The 15,182-nt window shown below is 37.8% G+C and overlaps 1 protein-coding gene across 5 annotated transcripts in view; it reads left to right on the forward strand.

Annotated features, from left to right (window-relative positions):
- Nucleotides 1-13,761, forward strand: part of THUMPD2 (THUMP domain 2 tRNA and snRNA guanosine methyltransferase) — a 34,408-nt gene extending 20,647 nt beyond the window's left edge. For 2 of the 5 annotated variants that reach the window (XM_039887336.1, XM_039887339.1), the window contains 4 exons: nucleotides 2,083-2,154; nucleotides 2,629-2,743; nucleotides 6,595-6,703; nucleotides 12,798-13,761. In XM_039887336.1, the coding sequence (XP_039743270.1) occupies nucleotides 2,083-2,154; nucleotides 2,629-2,743; nucleotides 6,595-6,703; nucleotides 12,798-13,122 (621 nt within the window). In that variant the 3' untranslated portion in view covers nucleotides 13,123-13,761. Of the gene's footprint in view, nucleotides 1-2,082; nucleotides 2,155-2,628; nucleotides 2,758-5,122; nucleotides 5,234-6,594; nucleotides 6,704-7,003; nucleotides 9,032-9,062; nucleotides 9,417-12,797 lie in introns of those variants that run through there. The other 3 variants (XM_039887340.1, XM_039887337.1, XM_039887338.1) reach the window with 3 other exon arrangements.
- The last annotated feature ends 1,421 nt before the right edge of the window (nucleotides 13,762-15,182 follow it).

Below are 15,182 nucleotides of genomic sequence, written 5' to 3' on the forward strand. Positions count from 1 at the left end.
TTATCATACCCTGAAGGGTACACCTCCCCAAAATAGCACTTTCAAGAACCTTGCTCTTAACCACCTTCTCTTTCCTGTTTACATCCGCTAGCACCCTAACACAGTTCTTTAACCCCTTGGGACTTCCATTCATTTGACCACTATCCATTACTCACTGCCTGTCCTCATCTCTCCCTCAGAGTTTGGATTTTATGTTCTACCATTAAAGTCATTTCCTTGCCTACATTTTTAACTCTCTTGATTCTTATTTGACTTAAATATTGGTATCAGAAGAGAACTTCAACATGTTCTCACCAAGTCTACCAACGTCTCAGAATCTGTGCTCGCATACTTTGCCTTAAGATCATTACAGTAAGTGAACTGTCCTGTTTCACTCCATTATGTGTGGCTGGACTCCAGTCCCTCCTGCCTGCTTAAGGACTTTCCCCTCTACTGGGTCTTACTCATCAGCTTGTACACATGCTGTAATATCTTACAACTTTTTCAAAAATGACCTTCTCCTGAACCCACATGTTCCTTTAGCTACCACCGCTTTTCTCTGTTTCCTTTTACAGAAAAATTCTTAAAACTAATTGCCCATATTTACTGTCTATTTTTTTCTTCCCATTCTCTCTTGTGCCCACTTCTATCAGGCTTTCATCACCAACATTCCATGGAAACTGTTCATCTTACTCAACATATTAGCACTTTGACACTGTCAGCACTCTTCTTGAAATGGTTTTTTTTTTCACTTTGTTTCAGTAACACCACTGTAGGGTCTCCTAATGTCAGTATGTGCTGTTCTCAGTTTGCATTGCTGAATCTGCTACCAAATGTCTGTACTTAATTGATCGCCAAGGTCCAACCCATAACTTTCTCTTTTAACTTCTCTTACTTTCTGGATGACTCATCTAGTTCTAAGGTTTTAAATACCATTTGTAAACTGACTAACACTGAGTGCTTCCAAATTTATATCTGTAGCCTGAACCTTTCCCCTGAACTCCAGGTTCTCTATATGTCCAACAACTCACCTGGCATCTACACTTGGTCCAAAGTATCTCAAAGTTAACATATCCAGAGCTATATATTCTTGTCACTTTGAAGCCTCTCCCAGTCCTTCTCTTCTCGGTAATAGGCAGCTCTGTTCTTCTAGCTCAGGTCAAAAATCTCAGTCATTTCAGACATTTGTCATTCTTTAACATTCCACATCCAGTCCGTCCTATTGGCTCCACCTTTAAAATAGATCCTGAATCCAACCACTTTTCACCACTTCCCCCAGTACCACTTTACCTCAGGCCACCATCATCTCTGGAGGATCCCCAACCAGCCTTTCTGTTAATACTCCTGCCCTTCTGTTCTCAGCGGAGCTGCTGAACAGACCCCTTTGAAGTGTCATGTCATGTTGCTCCGCTGCTCAAAACCCTCCAGTAGTTTCCCATCCTTCAGAACAGAACTAGAATCCTTATAGTAGCCACCAGATGATTTGATGTGACCATGAGTGGGACTGATTTGTTTTTTTCTCCAAATTTCCTGTTCTTTCTGCAAGTGCAGGTAGGATTACACTTCCCTGGCCCCTTACAATTGTGTGCCATGTGAATGACATGCTTTAGCCAATTCAGTGTTGGTGGGCATGATGTGCTTCACTTCCAGATGGCACCTTGAAGAGTCAGTGCACAATTTGTCATGCCTTCTTTTCCTCTTCCGCAGAGGTGGCAGTGCTCCAGATGGTGAGCACTTCATCGGTTTGGCTTCCAGCATAAGGAACAGAAGCCCCAGGTGCCCTACTGTGGGCATGTAGTGTGAGATTACGCAGTGTGTTAAACCTTTGAGATCAAGAGCATGACCTGGCCCATTCTGATGGGATCGCCTGGCTACCTCTCTGATATAAACACCACATTTCCCCTCTCACTCCTGTGCTTTGGCCACGCTGGTCTCCTTCCTAATCTTTCAACATGCCAAGCATACATTTGCCTTAGGGCTTAAACTAATAAAGTGTATTCAAGAGCTTTACTCTGGAAATATTGATTTCTCAAGTTTTAGGTTTCTTTTATAATACCTGTTACAATAGACTTAATAATACCAAATCAATATTTCTGCCTCTAGGCTGGTACGTTTGTTTTAGATCCAATGTGTGGACTCGGCACAATACTTTTGGAAGCTGCTAAAGAATGGCCAGTAAGTTCTAAACTTTGGTAAACTAAGCAATGTATTTACTTTAATTGAATATTACTTAACAATTATTTACAAGTAAATTGTCTTTGGGGATTATTATTTTTAATTGTATGAGTCTCTATTTACTGTTATCAAATGGATTATGAAGGGTTAATTAAATTTCTATGTTATCTCTTAAAATACTGTGATGAATTTTGGAAAATATAAGTAATGCCAGTAATTAGGCATGACAGATTATGCTAATCTCCAAATTTTTTTTGGCATTTGTAAGTGTAAAATACTAATAGATTTTAAAATTGTAATAAAAACTTAATTTTTTGCTATTGAATATCATTTTAAAGAAATACTATAAATTTGTTTTAACCTGAATTAATCTATTGATTTTATTTTCATCATTTGAAATAATATAAGTAGGTTTTCTTAATTACATAAAATATTTGATAGTTTTACTTAAACTATGAATTTCTTTTCTCATAGGATGTATATTATGTGGGTGCTGATGTCAGCAACTCACAGTTACTAGGCGCATGTGACAATCTGAAAGCTGCAGGCCTGAAGGATAAAATCGAATTACTTAAAGTCTCTGTTATAGGTAAGATATTAAAAGTGCAACATTTGGGAAAGTGAACATACGTAAATATATGTAGAATCATAATATAAAACAAGACTCACTTTCTGTATATAAAGCTAGAATTGCTTATGCCCTGTAATGTATCTGTGGGACTAATACTCAGTTTACTTCCAACATTATAATTGTTACATTTTTACTTTTCAAAAGATTCATGATTGGGAACAACATTTACATAGTGTTCTAAGCATTCAAGTAAAAACATGCCTTTTTAAGATATGTTTGTTGCATCTGAACCGTTTCGCATAACCAAGGATCACTTAATATAGGTACAAAATAAAGAGAAAAGTAATTACTATAATAATAAACTACTTGGATTTTTTTCATATAAACTATATGAAATGTTCTGAATTATCTTACCTTCCTCTTGCCTCACATTGGACATCATTCCTGTGATATATAGGAGTGAAGTAACTAATCATCCCAGTTTGTTAAACTGATACTTTCAACACTAAAACTGGGAAAATCTGGGGCAAACCAGGACAGTTGGTCACCCTGGAAGGTCGAGGGAACCACCCTGTTTACTGATGGGGAATCAGCAGTGACAAACATGACACGGAATCAAGTCTTTGAGTCCGGTCAAAATAATATTCCCCCAAGACCCATGGTATTTAGACTATTGTAAAGAAGACTTGCATTCCTTATTTCTTTCCCTTTCCCTTAGTACACCTTTCTCCCTTAAAAATGAGCACTTTTAATTCCCAGCTAAAAAAAAAATTTGTATTCCCTTGACACAGTATTAATAGGTAGTAGAAAGGTCCCAGTATTGAACCTACACACTAGAGAACAAAATATTGTTTTAAATTTTTTTATTGTAGTGAAAAAATAGCAGAGATGAATATCAATGAGAAAATATTAGGATAACTTTTGTGCAAAAGCATAATAAAGCAACCCCAAACGAGTCGTATTATAGATTGAGATCCCATAGTTATTTGCTGCCAACAGCTAAATGGCACCAAGTAGTCAAATAAATCCTAGTTTTTGAAAGGATCACTACAGTAGTTGTCAAGAGTAGACAGCAGCAGGGCAAGGATGGAAACGGAGAGACTAATTATAAGACTATTGCAATAATCCAGGTAAGAAATGATGGTGACTTGGACCAAAGTGATATTCATTGTAACGTTAAGAAGTCAGATATGTATCTTTTTGACGGGAAAGCCAACAATATTTGTTGGATTGAATATGGAGTATGAGAGAAAGAACAAGAATGATGCTAAGCTTTCTGACTTGAGCAGCTAGAAGATGAAGTTGCACTTTATTGAGTTGGGGAAAACTACAGGGGGAACAAGTTAGAGTTTTGGACTTGTTAAGTTTCACATGGTTATTGACACCACATGAAGAAATGTCATGTTAGGAGCTCAAGACCATGAACACCTTGACAGGTGTGAGAATGTCACACCTTTTTACTCTAGTAAGGAAGAGAAGCCATGGACGTTAGAGTCAAACAGACTGAGTGTAAACCCAGTGGCCCCACCACTGTTTCTTCACTATGTGGCCTTCAGCAAAATGCTCCACCTCTCTGTATTTTTTCATCAATACTATGAAGATAATACCTTCTTTCTAGGGTTGTAATGAAGATTTATCACATAAGCACATGCAGCACAGTGCCCATCACACAGCGTGAATTAAAGACCTCTGTGAGCATGGGTGTGTTATCTAGGAAGTTAGTACACTCCCATCGTTATCCCTGTGTCTGCCTAACCACTACCTTTGTCCTCTTTGTGTGCTTTAATGACTTTATTTTTTCTACTTCTTTAGTAACATTCACCTTATTTTATAACCCTCTACTAGTATAATAGGAAATGACTCTTTAACATGCAGAAATTGCATGTATTCCTGTTTTAATTATCAGAAATTGCATGTATTCCTGTTTTAATGAAAATTTGGAACCAAATGATAATATGTTACAAGCTATTATAGGAAATGATTATTTGTTGGTTAGGCTTTTTTTTTTTTTTTAATCTACAGACATATTTTTCTTAGTATAAAGTGGAGAGCTATAATACATACAGATTTGAGCAAAAGAAACACATGTATGGTAAATTAAAATAATAAAATTGTAGACAGGTTTAAAAAAAGGGGGGGGGAGTTTTTCTTTCTTCCAATTAGACTTTCTATAGCCTGTCGTACATTTCTTCAGTAAAAGAGTTATAATAAGATTATTGGTGACAGTTATGCTTCGTTCTCAGGTGTCATTCATTCCTACCCTTGTAGGAGTAAGGCATGCTTTTTTCAGTAACCCATAACCTCCCCATAACATGCTGGTTATATTTTCTTTCATATTAGTGTAAGTTTTCCTCTAATACCCATCCTGCCCCACCGGCCTGGCTCCTGGAGTCCCAGTCAGATGTCCTATGGCCCGTGCCATATTCTGCAAGATTCACGAAACTGCCAGACTCTGCATTTGGGGAGTCAAAAGGAAATGTGGGAAATGACAAATTATACATGAAATATGTGTAGGAAAATAGAGACTAAGAAGCTTACCATAGAGGGTTGCGTTTTTTGCTATAATGGCTGTAACAGTTATTGATTGTACCGTATAAATACTTTGTTTGGTAACACTTCTGTAATAAACTCAGCAGCAATAACTTTTTTAAAATGCATATTTAATAAAGCAAATACTGTAAGTCCTCGTTTAATATCATCAATAGGCTCTTGGAACTGCAGCAAAACAGTGTATAATGAAACTAACTTTACCACAGGATAATGGATATAAACAAGAGTTACGTTCCTACAGAATCTCATCAGTGTTATAACAAAACGATATTGAATGAAACCATTTACTCAAGGACCTACTGTACTCTTTTCATTTCTCAAAAAAGGCTGCTGATGGACACATCTTGAGTGAAATGTTGACATTTACCATCCACTATGAGGCCGTGATGATTATCACTGACCAAACGAAACAAACCTCTTTATAGAAGCATCTAGCTTGTACTTCAAAACTTAGTAGTTATTTTAAGGAAACTGAGCCCAAAGCCAACTATTTATTACATGCAGCTGAAGAAAATGCATTTAAATATCACTGTGTGAAACATGACTTTTATTTAAATCAAGTAACTACTCTTCTAAATTAATTTTGCTCATTTTCAATTCCAAGTTTTCTTATGTACATAAGAATAGGTGAGAAGTAAAAAGAATAGAAAGGAAAAGTGTACTCAGAAAATGTGGAAGTTGAGATTGGGTATATTACCTTATCTTAATTTCTGAGAAGAAAACGTAAAGATGAGAAAGAAATTTAGGTTTCATAATCAAATACTATATTTAATTTTATTTAGTGATAATATTCATCTTGTTGATTATTGATTGTTTAGCTCTTCTTTAGTATTAGGACTTAAGTAGATGTTCTTAACCTTCTGGATCTCTTTTAAAAATATAATGAAAGCTATAGATCATCTCTCTTAAAAACAAATAGATCTACACATACAGGATTTTATATGTAACTATGAAAAGAGAAGTGGAAGTAATAGAATATAATTTTATAAAAGACAACTTAATGTATTCTTGGTTCTGGCAATTTTCTAGTCATGAAATATGTTTAGAGAATGAATTTTCTGGTTAATTTAAAATTCTGCATAACTTATGTCATATTTATCATCCCTGAAAAACCAGTTTTCAAAGAACAATATAACTGTTCCATTTATCTTGAGTGATTCTGAACACTTTTCAGGAACTTGTAATTTCTTAGAAATAATATTAGCAATCCTAAATTTTATTTAATATGTAAAAATAATTCTGTATACTTCAATTTTCTCATATTTCTGTTGTAAATATTTCAACTTACGGAATAGGGTTCTCTGATTTCTGTATTTCAGAATTGCCATTGCCTTCAGAAAGTGTCGACATTATTATTTCTGACATTCCATTTGGGAAAAAGTTTAAGTTAGGAAAAGACATCAAAAGCATTTTACAAGAAATGGAAAGGTAAGGTATTGAATTTATTTCCATAATTTCAAGGTATATCATAGCTCTTCAGTTAAGATTCGATTGCATTTGAGTAATATCCCAGAGTTTTTGTAACTTATTTTCTAAGATTTTTAATTAGAAGTTTATAATTGAAATAGTTATTTCATATCATCTTAAACTGTTTCATTCTGAAAAAAAATTTTTTTATTGCCTGAAATTTGAATGTCTGAAGTCGTGACTTATTCTTCAGTCTCACTAAGCCAATTCTACTTCTCACAAAAACCTGCCTCCTGTGTGTTACTCTCCCACACTTTACAGATGGGAAGCTGATACCCAGAAAGATTAACTTTCTCAAGATCACACAGCTACTAAACAGAACAGAATCCTCATAAGGAACATTCGGTAACAGAATGGACAACACCTTAATCGTCGATTGTGAAATGAAAATGCTGAAGTATTATTCACTTTCAGCATATTCATATTCCCTAAGGTCAACCTCAGGGAATATCATTCAGTGAGAGCATTTCTTTGAGAGGTTCAAACAGTGAGACCTGAATATATATTTTTCTCATCATTTAAGTTGATAAAGGAGAGAACCCAGAATGCATAGAGGAAAGAAAGGACGTGAATAAAAAATCAATTCATATTAAATTGTCTCAGCTGAGCATTTGATAGGGCAGGACAACATAAATGTTCAAGAGCCTGTGTATAAATAATGTCGCCAATTGAAAAAATGAGCCATGTGTTTTGGATGGAGAAAATTCAGTTTCAAGGCCTAAGTTTAACTTAGAGCCATCTCACCTCTTCCTTCCTTTTGTATTATCTCATTTCTAAACAACTTCCCCTGTTACACAGTTACCTAACTCTTGATACGTTACCTGAGATCTCTTTCTGGGCAGCACCTATAATTCACACATTTTTTGAGTTCCTGTATTTCCTTCTGCCTGATACTACATTCTCCTGGAACAGATGCTGGAACCCTGACTTCGTAATTAAAATCATTTCAAATGTTTTTGAAAAATACTGATGCCCATTTTCCACCTCTTCCCACCAAGGCTCAGATTTAATTGGAGTAGAACCTGGGCATCTGTATTCCTTAACCACTCCCAGGGTGATTGTGTTATGTAGCCAGGGTTAATAACCACAGCCTTTGGCCTAAGTAAGTAATTTACCAGCCATACTGTTAAGCCAAGTCATGGTGAGATACTAACGTGTGTGAGCAGTGACCATATTTAACCTGGAACTTGTCAGAAATAATGGCTTGACCCACTTGACAACTTAATGCCACCTCTTTCAGACTTACAATTTAGTTGAGGGCAATTTTTTGAATAGATAGTCCTTTCAGCACTAGTAAAATTATACCAGCCTGACTTTGTCTAGGCTGATTTTGGTTTTTATTCTAGGTAATTGAAAATGAGATAGTAATAGATGTGATTGCCCTCACATTGTGGCAGTAAATTTAAATATTTACCTAAGAATCAGGAAGGTAAAGATTCCCCACATAATTCGAATGCCTCAGTGGGATCAATTGAAAGCATATGTATTTAGAAATAAGGAACTTTTGTGATCAAGCGTCCTTGCCATCTGCCCACAGCCTTTATGGTTTGACTTTTTTATGCTCAGATCCCACACTCAGACATGCTGGTGGGCAGTTGGGGTGGTTTTTGTTGAGTTATATGTTCAGCTTATTGTTGTTTCAACGGGAGAGATCTGAGGACGTCTCTCACTCTGCCATGTTTCTCCAAAAAGTCTATGGTTTGACTTTTGATTTTTTATGGTTTGAGGTTTTATACAGGCAATGTAGCATGGCATAGTGGTGAAGAGGACAGGCTTTGAAGCCAGACACCTGGGTTCTAATCTTGGTTCTGTTACTAGTAGTTCTTCAGTCACAGGTACATCGCTTAGCCACTTTGTGTCTCATTTTTAAATAATAATACCTACCTCATAGTATTGTTCTGAGGAGTCAGTGGATTTAAATCTCTCAGAAAGTGCTAGGCACCGAGAGAGTGCTCAGTAACTGTTAGCTCTTCCTGACTTTTTAGTGTGTACCACTTCAAATCCTTCGAGGAAGTACGTGGGGACGTATATAAATATGTCAAGTATACCTAAGTTTTCTCCCAGCGATTTACAAATAGTTGAAGGCTCTAGATAAAAAATGGAAAGGAGGGCGAATTGTGTTAGTAAAAGTAAGAAAAAATACAAAAAGTCAGTTAACCTGATTATAATAGGCAAGAAATACATGGTCCTAGATGTAATACAGAACTGGACTCTCTGGGAAAGGACACGCAGTCAGAATTAAAGATTGTCAGACAAACGATTGCTCCGGTGGCGTGAGCTCTCCACTCTCAGCTCAGTTATTTCCTCTAATTTAGTTCAGCAGGAACCATCTCGTGAGTACGGAGCACCATGAGGAATTCAGAGAAGTATAATATTGGAGCTTTCCTCTCAAATACAACCATGGAAAACATATGAGCAAAATTAGAAATCCAACTTGCTCACCTTCAAGGAAGGAGAAGTTCATGTGTGCCCAAGAGGCTTGAGTTGGGTTTATTAAAAAGCAAGATTTCAATGAAATTTAGAAATTTGGAAAGAATAAAAAAGGAAACCATACCATGTTTTATACATACAGACATTCAAGAAGTATTAACTCAAAAATTTGAAGTAAATACTTCAAAAGGCATGTTCAAGGAACAACAAATACACCAATCTGCTGGGACCAGAGACTAGTGTAGAAGGTTAAGGCCTAATACATTCCAAGGTCAAATAATTGGGGACTATTTGTATCATCTACCTCTAGTCTTACAGCTTCGCATGCAAAAGAGAAATCTCTTTTATGCTGTTTAATGCAGTTTCCCCAACTTATTGACTACAGAATTTTTTTTTACAAGAACTAATACCTCATACTAGTCTTCAGAGGAATACAGTTGGAGAAATGTTGCTTTATAATATTCTAAATAGTTTTCGTAGTAAGAAATTATGTGTATATGAATAAGGAAAGATGCCTAAAAAGATAGTTATCAATAATGTTCACCTCTGAATAGCAGGATCTCAGGTGATTTTTACTTTCTTATTTTCTTCATTATTTGAAAAACCTTACAGGTAATTTGTGAACGTCCTACTAGGCATCTCTCTATGTTTTCAATTTTATATAGGTAGGATCATCCTTAATTTTCTGTTTTGTAACCTGCTTTTTTTACCCCACTCAACAATATGTCATGAATCTCTTTTCTGATACGTTGTTATAATGTGCATTATAATTTTCAGGAGTTACTATAGTATCACATTATATGTGTATACCACTGTATAACCTATACCTATGGATGAACATTTAGTTAATTCTGAAATTTTAACTCTAATAACAATGTTTTGAACATCCTTGTACAGTTTTCAAACTTACTATATGAGCAAGTTACTTAAAACCACAGTGCCTTGGTTTCTTCATCTGCAAAATGGTAATGCTAACAGGACATACTTGAAGGGATAATTCTGAGGATTAAATGATACATAACACAAAGCATTTAAAACAGCGCCTGGCACATGATGAGCACTTGATAAATATTAACTGTCACTATTCTTCTAGTTCTGCTGTGAGATCTTCTTAGGATAATTTCCTAGAAGTTTCTCTGTCAGAGATTATGCACATTTCATATTTTTAGTACATTATTGCTAAATTGCTGTCCCAAAAAAGTTACGCCAGCTTCCATCTCAGCAGGGCTTGTTTTCTCATAATCTTGCCCTCCTGAGTGTGGCAGTGTTTTTATTTTGTTGATATGGTGGGTAAAAAGTTATATCATTTATTATTTTAATTCTGTTTCCTTCTATGTGTTTAGAGATATTTGTGTGTTTTCCTGTTTCTCTCCCATGATATACAGCCACATCTGTCCTTTTCCTACCCCCGGCCCTCTCCATAGAAGAGGTTTGTTTCTCTTCTAGCCAGGATTTATCCTCTTGGTTCCTACCTCCTCGAGGACCATACTCTGCCCATTTCTTAATCTTCAGACTGTTCTCATTCTTTCCAAATTCAGTCATCACTTCCCCCAGACACATTTGGAGGTCTTGCGTATTCCACATGCTGTACTAAGCCCCGGGAATATAGCTGTGAATAGGACAAAGTCCCTGCCCACGTGGGGCTGGCATTCCAGCATGAGAAGACAGATCGTTGATAAATAAACAGGATAACTTCAGATCATGAGTGGTAAAATGAAGGAAATAAAACAGGTTATTTTGCTACAGCGTGAGAGAGAAGCAGTGGCTCCCTTAGATAGATCATCGGGGAAGGCCTCTCCAAGGAGATGATACTTGAACTCTGGAGCCTGAATGATGAGAAGGCACACAAGGGACTGATTGTTAAATGCAGAGTGAACAGCAAGGCCAAATGCTCTAAAACAAGAAGAAGCTGGCTGAGTTTGAGCAACTGAAAGAAGTCAGTGTGTTCAGACCAGAGTGAGCAAGGGAAAGCAAGCAGGCAGTGAAGTGGGAGACAGAGGCGAGGGTCAGATCATATAGGGGTTTAGAGTTCATCTCAAGTATAGTGGAAAGAGAGTTATCAGGGATTTCCATTTGTTTTCTATGTGGAAACTGGGAATGGGCGTGGGAGGAGCAAGAACGAGAATGACCTGTCAGGAGATTGTCGCAGTCGAGCAGGCTGGATTTGAGGATGGAAGATGAAGTAGCTGTGATGTCATTTGGAGACAGACTTGTCTAGATTTGCTATTGTCCTCATGAGGAAATGCTTCTTAAGCTCCTGACGTGTTCGCTGGGCATAGGGGTGATTCCCTTTAACTCCTGGTTCTCTAGTGTCACATTGTTTCCTTAACTGTACAACCGAACTTCTTGAAAGAATGGTCTCCACTGGACAGCTCTGCTTCCTCACCTTCCAGTCACCCCTTGATTCCAGCAGACCAGCGTTCGCTCCTGTGCTCAGCTAAGATTGCTGTTTCCAGGTTCACCAGTGACTTCTTATAACCCTTGTCACTTGTTAGCCCTGGAGCACTTGACACTGTTGAGACCATTCCCTCCTTTGGCTTGCATGGCATCACTGTGGTCTAGATTTTTTCTTAGGATTATGTTTCATAGGTTCTCTGTCTTTTTCCTAAGTGTTAAGCCTCTATTCCTTGGCCTTTTTCCTCTTTTCACCATGTACTGCCACCCCAGATGATCTTATCCACCATTATGGCTTTTATCTACCGTTTATTATTGAGAACTTCAAAATCCCTTCCTTGAGCCCTGGTCTTTCTCATTACCTCCAGGCCGTGTGTCTAGCCGGCTGTTGGAATCCACACTGACATCCAAACAGAGCTCTTCTCCTTCCTCCTCGCCCCATTACCCTCTGAGTCACCCTTGTGCCAAGCTACTTTCATTGCCTCCTTTTCACTTCCTCCTGTCGCCGATGCTTTCTCTGCCTCCAGCACCCTCCTTTGCTCCAGCCCCTAGTTATCACTTGGCCTGGCTCATTCCTGCGTGTCCTTTATCTCACAGTGTAGGTTTAGGACCCACCTAATAGGTTCCCTCGGCACCTATTACTTGCCTTGATGGCATCTGCCACACTCTTTAACTCTTTACTTGCCTCTCCCTCTGTTCAATAATCTCTTTAGCAACTCAGAGGACTGTGTGTCATTCATTACCTTTTCCACATAAGTGCTATGCAGACTTTGTTCAGATGATTGAGTAAATGAATTCTCAACGAGCTGACATTTCAAGGTCTTCCCTTTTTCTGATCTTCTCTTTGCCGTTCCTTTGTTCATGTTCTTACTCTTTACTGGTGACTCTTCTGCCATCAGCCTACTGCCTTCAGCATACGCTGTCTTTAGGATTCTTTCATTTGCCTTTTCCTTTGTACAATCATGTTTTAGAGTATGATAACAAATTACTTTGAGGCTTGCCTTTTAAGCAGAGTAAAAATAGATAATTAAAGCAGATTTGTACTAGCTATTCCATAATTACTATAATGAATATGCATTATGAAAGATACTACCTAATTATCAAAATCTTTGTATTTAAATAGATAAAATTAAATTTCAAATTAAAAATACCAAATATTTTAAATAAAGTAGGATTGTTTGTTGTCTAAAAGGAAAGAAATACTCATACCAATTATCGTCTTTTGTCACAGAGTGCTTCATGTTGGCGGAACCGTTGTTTTGTTGCTTAGCAAAGATCACCACAGGCACATTGAAGATTGTGAGGGGGGCGGCATCCCTTTGAATTCCAAAGGCAGCCACACAGATGTACGTGGAATTGAAAAGTGCTTGATTCCTGAAGAAAAAACTGGCATATCAGAGACAGTGCCATCTTCATCGGAACCCAGTAACCGGGAATGCTTAGACAAAGTGCCACCGTTTGGCTCTTTGGTGCCAGTGGAATGCTACAAAGTTAGCCTGGGGAGGACAGATGCATTCATATGCAAATATAAGAAGTCACACTCTTCTGGGCTCTAGCAGGCTACACACTGTGAGCCACGTTCAAGTCCTCAAATGTCAGCTCTGCAGCTATAGAAGTGGTGGTCTCCAGGATCTTCATAGTGCCCCAGAGCTCAAGTAGACAAATTCCCCTGAAGACAGGAGGCCTGGCTGCTGAAACAGGTTTTTAGTAAGAGTTTCTGCTTTAGACTTTAAAGTGCTTAACGTTTCTGACAAAGAACAGTTAATTAATATTTAAACTGAAGTCCTCTTAAACTTTGTAGTCTGTCACAATACGGGAAGTTCTGCTCTGTCCACCTCGTTTCTAAGCAGAAGCTTCAACATCGAAACCAGTTTCAGAGGTTCACAAAGTATATCACAATCATCATAAGATTAGTAATGTTTTAACTAGCAGATTTTTTAAATGTAGAAACTTTTATGTTACTTGTTTTGATAGTAAACTTGATTTTTTTTCTATCTATAACTTTCTTCTCCATTGGAATGAAAATAATTTTATGTACAATACATTTTATGTTATATGGCCCATATTATGTAAAACATCAATAGGAATAATAATGATATAAGTTGAGCCAATATCCTCCAACATGGTAGAAAATAAATTTTGCTTTTTTTCTAAAAGCTTTAATAAATTGTCACTTCATTCTTGTTTAAATTTAATGCATTCCTTGTGCTTATTGCTTGCAAAGAAGAAATAGGAATATGATGAAAATATGACTTGTTTTTTCAATAACCTAATGTAGTAGCTTAGCTTTAGTAGCATTTGAACAACCTTCCCATATTTGGGGAATTTCTCACCTTGTGAGTCCACCTCTCCAAAGTAGAAGCAGAAAACTTGTTTTCCAGCTCTGGTGGAGCACGTAATCTAAGCCCGATATCAGGGTCCACTGATCGAAGTGGGGCTCGTGGGGCCAGTGATAAATGGGATTGTTCTCTGAGAGCACCTCACAATAAGCTCAGTGGGACCTGAGCCTATCATGTTTCTGACAAAGAACAATAATCTCAGTGGGACATGAGCCTATCATGCATAGATTCATACAGCCAATATTTATTGCACACCTACCATCTGCCAAGGCACTGTTGTAGGCCCGTGGGTCATATCAGTGAACGAAACAGATCCCTGCCCAGAGGACTTCAGCATTCTAGTGGAAGAAACAGATGAGAAACACTGACATAGTAATTTATTTGATGGGTTAGAAGGTGATAACTGTGATAGGTAGGAAAACAAAGTGAGGAGTACAGGACATTAGGGGCAGAAGTGTTTTACATTTTTAAATAGGTCAGGCCTCAATGAGAATATGAGATTTGAGCAAATATTTAAAGAACATGGAAGAATATTCCAGGCAGATGGAACAGCCAGGTGCACAGGCCCTGAGGCAAGAGAGTACCCGGTGTGTTTGAGGAACATCAGAGAGGCAAACGTGGCTGGAATAGAGTGAGCAGGAGAATGAGAGGTTAATGAGTGGCGGGTGGGGATGGCAGCTTAGATGACAATAAGACCTTGCAGACTGTTATGAGGACTTGGACTCACAGCCACTGGAGGCTTTTGAACAGACACAATCTAACACACATTTAGTGTGATCACTGTTACTGCTATATTGTGAATCAATTGTAGGGAGTCAAGGTTGGAAGTAGAGAGACCAGTTGGGAAGATTTTGCAATAATCCAGGCAACGTGGTAGCAACTGAGGTGGTAAGAGACAGCTAGATTCTGGATATATTTTCAGAGTAGAACCAGCAGGACCCAGTGATGTGTTTGATGTGTGCGTGGTACCGTGGGTGGAGAGGGGACAGGAATGGCTGCAGGAATTTGGCCAAGCAGCTGGAACAGTGGAGTTTCCACCCACTGAGAAGGGAAAGGCACAGGAGGGACAGGCTGGGTGAGAGATATCTGAAGTTCAGTCTTACACTTGCTCATTTTGAGATGTACGTTACACCAAGTAGAGACGTTGGGTAGGCAATTGAATATAAGAGTCTGCAGTTTAAGAAAAAGGTCTGCTTTGGAGATATAAATTTAGGAAGTTTCGGCACATAGCGTCCATGAAATTGGATGAGATCACTAAAGAACTGAGTGTAAGAGAA

The sequence above is a fragment of the Pteropus medius genome, unplaced genomic scaffold, assembly GCF_902729225.1.
Source record: "Pteropus medius unplaced genomic scaffold, Ma_sr-lr_union100, whole genome shotgun sequence".
Classification (NCBI taxonomy): Eukaryota; Metazoa; Chordata; class Mammalia; order Chiroptera; family Pteropodidae; genus Pteropus; species Pteropus medius.